General features: G+C 35.6%; 1 protein-coding gene across 9 annotated transcripts in view; it reads left to right on the forward strand.

Annotated features, from left to right (window-relative positions):
* The window catches only part of LOC136848092 (ATP-binding cassette sub-family C member 4-like), a 179,253-nt gene extending 169,755 nt beyond the window's left edge, over positions 1-9,498 (forward strand). For all 9 annotated transcript variants that reach the window (XM_067120278.1, XM_067120279.1, XM_067120277.1 and 6 more), the window contains 3 exons: positions 1,574-1,703; positions 2,052-2,162; positions 5,736-9,498. In XM_067120278.1, the coding sequence (XP_066976379.1) occupies positions 1,574-1,703; positions 2,052-2,162; positions 5,736-5,903 (409 nt within the window). In that variant the 3' untranslated portion in view covers positions 5,904-9,498. The remainder of the gene's footprint in view (positions 1-1,573; positions 1,704-2,051; positions 2,163-5,735) is intronic.
* The last annotated feature ends 1,836 nt before the right edge of the window (positions 9,499-11,334 follow it).

The following is an 11,334-nucleotide window of genomic DNA, read 5'->3' on the forward strand; positions in this document are numbered from 1 at the left end:
TGTAATCATGTTTCCCCTTTAGAATGCAGTATGTTAAAATAATCAAGGGGGAATACAAATCAGTCATAAATCCAGGGCCGACTGTATGAAGGTACTTTGAGGAGACATTCTATGGGTGGAAATGCCGGTTGGCTTCTCTAAGCGCCTTATATGTTTTCTGGTAAACTTTTAAGCTCTGATTAAACAGCACCTGCTGACCAAGAGATTTTTGTCACATATCTGAAAGTGATCTTCCAAGTCAATCAATAGTACATTGGTGAACAAGAGGAATTCTAGGGACAGGTTTTATGTGCAGGAATGCCTTGAAATATATTCAAGTTCCATACCCACTGTGGGTAAGAGATATCTGTTTTTATTGTATAAAGGTACGTAAGTAACTATTGAGATAGATCTGGAGTTTTTTATGACAGTTTAACTAGACCAGTGAACAAAAATATTTATTCTCCCAGGGCTGGCCCAAGGGGTTTATTCTTATCCAGTAGATTACAGCTTTGTTAAAACTCTGTAATTCACTAGCCTGAAAATGTTGAAAATTCAGACAAATTTCATTAAGAAAGTGATTCCTACTTGGAGGTCTAGCTTCTCCATTGAAAACAAACATTCCATAAGATCTTGACACCTCTTGACTGAAGAATGTTTGTTCTGTAAAGAGGTCAGTGATCAGTTTGAACACCCAAATCTCTTTGTAGAGATTTGGAATGGTAGGATAATTTGGATGGGGGCAGGGAATTGCCATGGAAAATTGCCAGGTCAAGAAAAGAACCCTGATGACAAGAACATGGAAGAAAATTTTTAAAAATGTCTAGAGAGCAGCAGTTGAAAGCGAAGGTTTTTGAGAAATGGAGGGGGAAAATGGGCAGCAGGGGAAGCTGAAACAAAAGATGTTACTCTGCTGGGACAGAAGAAGAGATTCAGGCTACTTTTGCAATGTTGACTACTCTTTAAGAATATTTCCTCAGCTCCAGTGCCTGGCAAAACAAAATGAATTCTTCACCACATAAGTTGAAGTATTGGTCATGAACATCTTGCAGGAGCAAGTGAATGTGAAGAAAGCATTTCAGTTGCCTTTTTTTGAGATACTGACAGAATCCTTTTAAAGGCTACTTGGAGTGTATTGTCAAGAAAGTGATAAACGCTGTAGTCTGAAACAGTTTGCCATCCTCCAAAGTCTAAGAGATCTTGTGCCCAAGTCATATTTTTTCAAAGCATTTTTTAAAAAAAACTTAGAAGATTAAGCCGTGATGTTATTTGATATGATTCAAGGGTTGGAAAAGTGTTGTGTGCATAAAAGTTGGAGGTCTGTTGCTTGAAACATGAGCTTTGAAAACTGTGAATATGAAAAATTGATAGGTTTGATTTTTTTATTTAATATATAAAAATTTGGTCTGAATTGATAGTTTTATTATTTATATGAGGTCAAATTAGAGCTGAGCTTCCTTATGCCTTTAGTTTTTCCATACACAGTGAAGGTAAAAAAAAAACTCCTTGAACATTTAGTTGTAGTCAGCATTTATTCCCAAGTGACTTCAGTTCCCTTATCATAAATTTGTTGTACGCTTTTTTCCTAATGCAGAACAGATGCACTTATTCAGCAAACTATACGTACAAAGTTTGAAGACTGCACAGTCCTTACAATAGCACATCGTCTTCACACAATAATGGATAGTGATCGTGTTATGGTACTTGAAGCTGGAAGAATTGAGGTATGTTGAATTTTATCTCATTTACTCTTTTTTGTATTGAAATCTGGTTAGTCCTCCATGAGACTTTCATTTCCACTAATGATCTGTTATGCAGTACTTTCCACCAGTCCATGTACTATTACAATAGTATTATTAGGAAGTTTAACCAACTCATAGGGTTTGCCTTCAGCAATCCAGAATATGTCCTGTCTTCAAGTCTGTTTTAAAGTTCCTAAAGATTGCAATTTACCATATGTGAAACATATGGAATAAACTTGTATTGTCCATTGAATGTTATTTGCAGTTCTATTGGCTTCAGGTCAGTTGGATGATTATGTCATTTTCCCTTTTTTTTTTTTGTGCTTATAGGAGTTTGATGAACCCCACATCCTTTTGAAAAATGGAACCTCAAGATTTAGCACTTTAGTTCAACAGACAGGAAGATCAGCAACGGAACAGCTCCGAGAGATTGCTAAAAGGGTATGTTATATGAGTTGTTTACAGTTCAGACATTTATGATAGCATCTGCTTTTATTTACTGGTGTAATTGTGAGGGACTATAATTACCTGATTACTAGTATTACAGGATTATAAAATAATTATCACCATTTCAATATTCTGTCAAGTACGGGTACTTTTCAGTCATGCAACTTGGTGTTTGGATGGTAAAGCTTAATTGTAGGTAATACATAGGCTTGAAAAAAAATTAGATAATTTGAGCAGTAATACAAAATAAATGGTTATACAGTACAGCAAAAATCTGCCTTTATTGAATAATTAAACCCATCCCTCTTCTGTCACTGTGGTTTGCCACTACAGGATACCAGAAGAATCACCTGTATAACAGAATTTTCTGTACTCAAAATTAGTAATACTGTACAGGTAATAGGTTTCCTTTCAATGGTACCAACTGTTCTTATAATTTTGACACATTTTTGACATGTTAAAATATGGATTAATCATCATTGGTTATTATTCCTGTTCAGATCATGAACCATATTCATATGGAACAAGACCACAGGAACCACTGACTTGAAATTCAAGCTTCCAAAGAATATGGTGTTCATTAGAAAGAAGTAACAGAAGGTAATGGAAAATACAGAAAGAAGGGATCAGTTATTAAAAAAGAAAAAAATTAATTAAAATGAATAGATAAAAACTGTTAGTAAATTATTAAAATAAAAAGAAAGTTTTTTATGGTAGTAATGCATTGTATCTTCACTTGGACTTGTGAATTTCCAATTGCACAGCATCCTCACGGAGGCTTTTCCACAATCCATTGGTGTGAAAAATAAAGGACCTCGGGAACTGAGAGTTTGACAGCGAGGCATATTTACTCCATATTTGTGCTGCTGTTCAGCAAATCTGGTTGCTTTTGGCAGGAAAAGGGGATCAGGGATTGTTAAAATACAAGAGACCATCCATTGATGGTAAAGTCTATGTGCTATTAGGAAACAGAAATCTGCCACCACAAACCACTCTGTCTAAAAGAGATAAATCTCTGGCAGTAGTAGACATCCACACCAGAGAACATTATTCTAGTAAAGGAAGTACAAATGACCTAAAACAGGTTACACTGATTTTATCACTGTTATAAATATATGAGACCTTAAGTACAATACTGTGCTTAACTTTTGTGTAGCATTTGTTGATACTCTGATTTGATGTTTCTCAAAAGTAAGATGCAAGTCAAAAGTTGTACCAAGATTAGTTAAAGCTTCCGACTTATTCGACAGAGTCTCAGCCACCTGAAGGGGAGGATGGGGTGGAATATCTGTAAGAGTTCAGCCTCATACCCTACCCACTACATTCACTAATCTACCCCATGCCATGATTAAGACTAAGGGCAGCTTCATTTCTCATAAGTGGAGACTTTACTCCACCCACAAGTGTTGTATCATTGGCATACTGAACAATCTTGTTGTCCAGGCCAACAATCATATCTCTTGTATGCACTAAAAATAACAGTGGACCAAGAACACTAACCTGTGGAACTTCAGACACAATAGGTCTTCGTTCACTAAAGGTCCCATCAACAGCAACTCGCTTCTGCCTACCTGTAAGGAAATCTTGAAGTAAACCTACAACATATCCACCCACTCCAAGATTCTGACACTTATAAATACGTACAGTACCTTGTGAGATTTACTAAATCGAAAGCAATACTAAAAAATATTTAAATTACTGTACACTCAAAACCCTTATCAAGTTTCTCTTGCGAATGTCATCAAATCTAAAAGAGTATCGCAGGTACCTAACTGCTTCATATACGTGCTGCTGACTCTCAGCAAACAGTCCTTTAGATTCCACATTTTTGTATAATGGCTTGAAAATAAGTTTTTTCTGCAACTTTGGAGAGCACAGAAAGAATAGAAATTGGCCTGTAGTGACTGCAGTCTGCAGATATGCCACTGTTTGGAAGAGGCACTGTATTGCTAAGCTTGCGTTCATTTGCAAAGCTACTACGTCGACCTAAAAATCTATAGAATCTGCTAATCTTGGGAGACAACACACTAGAAACCATTTTAAAAAAACAAAGGGAAGAAACTGGCAGGATCCTCTCCACCCCAGCTATCAAGATTATCAAGAATTTTCTTAACATCCCTAGAGCAAAATAAAAATTTTGTAACTAGGTTCAGGATGACAAATATCAGGGAGAGGGACATCCTCAGCCGATTGCTTAGGTTCAAAAGCCTGATGAAGTAGTTAAGCCTTTTCCTTAGGGCTAGTAACCAATGTGCCATCATCTGTTAGTAGCATTAAGAGGATCAGTTCCATACTTAATTTTGCCTTCCTTTACTTGTAATTTTTTCGTCTTTAGATATGAAGACCTCCTTAACATGTTAGTAATAACAATTAATGGATTTCCATTCCTTGAAATCTTTGTAGTCATCACTAAGTTGGAATTAGGGCTGTATGCACAGGTCTTGCAAACTGGAAGAAGCAAGGCACTACTTCCCAAAACTTTAACAAACATCATACAGGCTTCATCAAGCTGGTGGTTGTCTAAGTGGCCAGCCATATGAAAAATTCTGACAAGAGGAAGCATCTTCTTGCATTGTAAATTATATAAATAGTGAAGCTATACATCAGTGTTCTTGGACGACTTATCTAAAGGTATGTCCATGCTACAGTAAAACATGTCACATACACAAGTCAGCATCATATCACATACATATCACAAACAGGTTTAAAACAAGTCATCAGCTGTAAGCGGACAACAAATCTTTGGCAAATGCTGGATAATCATGTGAAGCACTGGTTAGAACATTAAGCGAGTCATTGATTTTTATTCTATTTGTTTGTGATATGTGTGCAATAAGTTGCTGACATGTATGGCATGCATGACAACCTACTTAAAATTTTTATAAATGCCAAATGTTAGCCTAGTTTCATCAGTTCTCACTTGATTTGTTAAAATAGTTTATCACAACACTACAAATTGGAATCAAGCAAATATAAGCTGATGAAACCCTAAGGCTTTAGCCCATATATTAGTTGGGAAGATTCTAGAGGTCTAAACCAGTCCTCTTATCCCTTTCAACACCTTATCACACTTACAAGTCATTTTATGGCAAGGGCTCATCCTAATACAAAACTGGATTAAGCTAAACCACCCAGACTTAAGGCTGCAGTAAAACAATTAACAAATAAACTTAAATTTGAAAACATTTACAAAAGTTAATGCTAACAACAAAGCAAGAAAGATACCGAGGGTCCAGCTAGGTCAAGTAGTTTTAGGCTGTGCACAATGAACACATTTTTCTGGTGCTTTATTGTTCTCAGTCAGGTCAAGACTAATGGCCAACACCATCATTCTGTAAGTATGTTGCTATCTTCTACTCTTCATAGCCTCTGGATTTAATTGCTTTTCTCCTTCATTCAGATTGTTCAAATACTAATCAAGATGTAAAATGGCAATGGACTCCAAATAAGGATCAAAGAATTTTCAGTTGACGTGAATAAATTCAAAGCATATTTGGACACAATGCATCATTCCTTTTCCCTTGGTATGGTTACAGTATACATATGAAAATATCTTAAATGTTTCAGGCCTACTTAGCAAGACATCCCTCAGTATCTGACCTCCAGAACAAGGAAAGTGAAACCAATGATCACGATGAGCCAGATAATCAAAGAACTTGTGGTACTGAAATGAGCACACCAGAAGAAACCAACATTCCAGGTGAAACGGGTGCTACAGAAAGTACCAAACTATAAAAGTTTATGTAGAAAAATCATGTGAAAGGATAAAATTTTTTGTGTGCGCTTGGAAGATATTTTTTCAGCTGGCATTATTCAGAACTTAGTACACAAGTTCCATATTTATTGGTGTGTCTGTGTCGAATTTTAATCTCATGTTAAATACATTAGTCTTTGGAATGTGGACAGATATTAACCCTGAAGTATGCTGCCTTTACAGATAAATTCTCACATCACCTAGGACAAGACATGGAAAGATTTTTTGTTAGTTTTCTTGTAGAATCACATGGGAACTTTCGATGTGTAAAGGATTTACTATATACAGGTTTCTTTTTCGCATTTTTTAATCTGAAAGTGACCAAGTTTGCATACAATTATTGGCACATATACTGAGATGAGGCTTATGGTAATTAGATATGGAAATTATCCCAAAAATTTAAGATCTTTAGCTACAGGATTTTTGTTCAAAGAATGTTTTCTTTGTTTTATCTTGTGTAAAGCTTTTATCACATGCTGTTTATTTCATGTGAACTCAGAAGTCATGGTTCAGTGAATCTATATTGCTGTAATATTCAGGTATTATCTGTGACATTACAACTACAATTATTTGCATTTTAAGGAAAAACAGTTGAATAAGAAACATGAAATTATGAAGTAACAGTTTTGGGAGAATATTGCTAATATCATCTAGTGTTAAACTTACATTTATAAACAATCTTAATAGCATTTGATTTGAAAAATATAGCAAGCATTCATTGATAACTTTTTTGTTACACTGAAAATCAGAAACTGCAAAGACTACAACTGTTAAATATTGAACAGAATTTTACTTCATGGTTTGCAGGGCAACTTACCAACTTTGTACTAGGGAACCGTTTTTCACATCTACACTTTAACTGATAAAGGTTGCTTGATTTTATGGCCATGGTTGTAAAGTCTCACATACAGAGCCAACTTTTTACTATGTAAACCAGGTTTTATGTTCAGTTAAGGATTTATTTAACACTGTATTTCATGTCATTCAGCATGAGCTTGTGTGATGTGGCACTTATAAATTATCACAAGCATTTATAGTTTATTTTAAAATAATTAATGTGCATCATGAATTATTACCAAAGAAATTTCAGAGAGGTATAACAGCTACATTATTATTAAGTACTTTAGCCAGACTGCTGAGCTGATTGATTTAGCTCCTACAAGTTGGGTGAGACTGGTCTCCATCTTAATTTTGGCTTTAGTTTAGGTGGATTTGTACTTTAGTACTGCAAACTCAATGACAACTTGGTAAAATACACAGTTATCATGTATGCCATGATGTCTTCAAAATATATGTATTTCCCTCAAGAATCTTCATTTTTAAGTTTTTTAAAATTCTCGTAGCTCATTTTCTTGAGTTTGGAATTTTGAAAACTTTCGTACCTCAATTTGTGTAGACTGTCAGACTTTGATCAATTCTTCTCAACTTACGGCCATTTGCACTTATGACTAAACAAATTTCCAATAAAAATATAAAATCTAGATCCATCTACTTTTCAAATAAAATAGAAGAAAATGCACAACAAAAGAACTACAATCATACAAGTAAACAAATTTTCAAATGAAATACAAAGATCCATGAATAAAAAACTTGCATAATACAATTCCATTACTCATTTCTCAAGGTCAGGAGCACAACCCAGTCATAAGTTGAGGATTGTGTTCAAGTGATACAAAAAATTATAATATGAGGTATTAGCATATTCTGTCAAGTAATTACCTGATCTATGTATTAAGGTTAGGGACTTGACCCAAGAATTATTTGTAACTTGACCTGCAGGTGTCGCTGTGTTAATGGACATCTCAGAAATGTGCACATAAATTTTTATACATTAGTTTCTTTTATACTTACTAAGAATAGAATAGAAACATAATAGCAGTGCAGAGTAATGTAAAGTTGTTTTAAACACTGTACTAAAAAAAATTATTTAAATATCTGTAGCTAAAAATGCTGGGAATTTGATTCCCAACATTATTTATGCACACTTAGTAAGTCAGCATTAGAAAGGTTAAAATTCACTTTAGAGAGGATTAGTATTTCCTCAGACTGATAGACTTTGTGACATGAGCTGCAGTGTGTAGAAAAATTATAAGAACTCCAAATACATGAGGTTGCTTTTTACATAACTCACTTTTCATGTATTTTCACAGGTGTGATCCATTGTCAACATGCAAAACTCAGTTTTTTTATTTTGTGATTGTTAACTTTCTTAACAGTTTATTGTGTAATCAAATTTTGGGGCTTCCAGTAAGGATGCTATTGAATGCAGGAGGAAATTTAACACCCCTCTATATATTTTCATATTGACACTGCAACGTGTTCTTTGACCAATTTTGTGGATTCATCATAGCAATTTGTATATGGATTAACTGTGCAGATTTAGACCTGGCATTTCATTCTCAAATATAATACAGCTACTGTACAGGGTGCCATATATTGCAGTTCCACAAAGCACAGGTTACACAGTTTCAAATAAACTCCAGACTAGTATACTGGATGATTTACTATACACATGCAAAAAATCAGACAAGTGAGCCATCATCATAAGCATGCTCTGTCATCTGATCATGTGAACTCTCCCATTACCGTAATGTGGTCTAGTTTCTTACAGATCTAGGGGAAGGTGGTTTCAAAATTACACTTTGTTCTCTGGTACCCTCAGCTATTGCATGAAGTTTTCTACGTGCAAAATTCACTTGCTAGAAAATCATTACAGACCATGAATCAAGAAATAAGAACAATATAAATAGGTCAAACCACATTACACCATTCACATTCAGAATGTAGAAATCTCTGCCCTCCTTTGTATTTCATGATTCATTTAAACTGTTAAAAAGACTGATGTATCATTACAGAACAAGATAGGTTATTTCTCTGCCTTTAGGTGTATTTTCTGAATCATTCAAACTGCCTCTTTTTTCTAAAACACTGATTTGCCATACACTGAAAGATTCATTTATACACTTCCCTTGTGGTAACTAAGCTTGGTTTGGAAAGCCATGCCATCTGTATCTTCACTATTGCATGTAATATTGATTGGACTTGGCAAATGTAAGTGAAATAATCACTCAACTTGTATGTGTTGTATTACAAAGATCTCTCCAGTGCATTTGTTGCAGGCATTAGTTCCAATAAACATTTTTCAGGTTTTCCTAATTGCCTTTTCACTACATTAAGGGTGTAAATACAATGGTCATAATACACTATGTATTATATCTTACTGTACATCATATGGCAAAACACATAACTACTGTTGTAAATAAGGAAACTGAATGTCTATCCAGTATATGGTGCTACTTGGGTAATGATTTTAAAGTGCAACATGTTTCACATTATTCTTAATGTGACAGTAAAGTGCTGAATTGTTGTTCATGTATCAAATGACTAACTTTGTTTAAGTAATCAGCAAGATGCCTTATTTTATATATAGTTCCTGTGATAATTTACCTAAAGACTTATATATCTGTAACATGTATATACTGTATTACTATAAGAAACCACAAAGACCCAAAAAATCAACCCCAAAAATATTAATTTTGTAGATTTAATTATTTGTAATAAAATGTTACCTGTTAATGCTTTAGATTTCCCCTTTGTTGTTCTGAAACTGATGTGTTGACAGAGGTTTTAGTCAGCTAGGTACCGAATATAAAAATTTAATCAAACAACAATATTAATACTGTACATAATAATTTTGAATGCCATATGTTCTGATGATATGGAAACTACTTTTGAGCAGTATGATATGATTGTCAATGAAGTATAAGGCAATCCATTTTATAAATAACTTACAGGTCTCCTGTGTAAAGATGGTTTGTCACAATGCCATGAAAATGGAGAAACCGTGTAAACAGGAAGTTCTCCTCCTGTAACAAAATGACAAATTTTGAAAGTAATTTGTATTTTTCCTAATATACAAACCTGAGGTCTTTACATGTGGGATTTACTTTCAGTGTTAGCTGGAGTTGGCTGTTTAACTTAAAACAAGGTGGATACTGGTAGCTGGCTACTGACGGAAGGGGTAGAATCCTCCCATCCAGATGGTACGCTTCCACTTTACCTTTTGGCCTAGGAAGCAGAATGAGGGGTGGCTAGAGGTGGGCCATTTATGTAAAGACCTCAGGTTTGTGTGTTAGGAAAAATACACATAGGCTATATACAAATCCTCAGTCTTTACACATGGGAAACTTACTCCTTGGTGGGAGGATTCTGACCAAATCTCTGAAGGTCTCCTGTGTAAAGATAGTTTGTCACAGATTCCATGTAGATGGGGAAACAGTGTAAACAGCATGTTCTCCTACTATAATAAAATGACAAATTTTTAAAATAATTTGTATTTTTCCTAAAATACAAACTTGAGATCTTTACATATGGAATTTACTTTCAGCGTGAGCTTGAGCTGGCCATTTAACTTAAAACAAGGTGGATATTGGTAGTTGGCTTCTGACGGAAAGGAAGGAATCCCTCCCATCCAGATGGCACAAGTTCACTTTACCTTTTGGCCCGGGAAGCAGAATGAGGGGTGGCTAGAGGTGGGCCATTTATGTAAAGACCTGGTTTGTATGTTAGGAAAAATACAAATTACTTGAAAAATTTGTTATTTGTTCATACACATATACAAACCCTCGGTCTTTACATAAAGGAGATTTACTCCCTGGTGGGGGGATTCTGAGCAAATCTCTGAACTGACTGGTAGTTCGCTTCACCTGGGGCCCCTCTTTCTTGGTCATGTAAGAGAAAAGGAAGGAGACCCATGCCTCTGATCTGTTGAACATGCGTGATGTTCAACTGCCAGGCTTCTGGGCCTTCGAATAAATGAAAGGTAACATCATTGAATCTAAGACAGGCTTGGATGAATCCTTACTGCCAGGGACAATAATGCTGAAGATAACCAACAGGCCTGTTCATTGTCAGTCCCTCTCACCCCTTGCTACAGAGAGGGTAGGAGTTGCATCTATGAATCCAAAAAGAGCTAGATTATAGACAGGATAATCAGTCAACTAGAACACCTGCATGCATGCCCATCCAGCGCGTGACAGTTTGCTAACCATCCCTTAGAAGGGTATAAAAGAGAAGGTAGGAGGCCAGTCCCACACACCCACCTCTTTGCAGCATACACCTCAGGCGAGATGCTACTTGTCCTCAAGAGCTGGGTGATCTACATGACTGTTGAGCAGCCACCACAGAACCCAAGAAAAATGAGTCCAAAGACCTATGGGCAACATCCCAAAGGTAAAAAGGAGGCGAATTGGTCTGTTGTGATCGCATTTCTGTCCATTGTACCTGTCCAACGGGTTCTTCCTGAATGCTAGGGGCAGACCAGTGCCCCTGACCAATTTTTGAGATCTCAGTACTTTTTCCCTTTCCCACCAATTGTAACACATCACCAGTTCCTTATCAGTTGTAATACAA

Source organism: Macrobrachium rosenbergii, chromosome 18, assembly GCF_040412425.1.
Source record: "Macrobrachium rosenbergii isolate ZJJX-2024 chromosome 18, ASM4041242v1, whole genome shotgun sequence".
NCBI lineage: Eukaryota > Metazoa > Arthropoda > Malacostraca > Decapoda > Palaemonidae > Macrobrachium > Macrobrachium rosenbergii.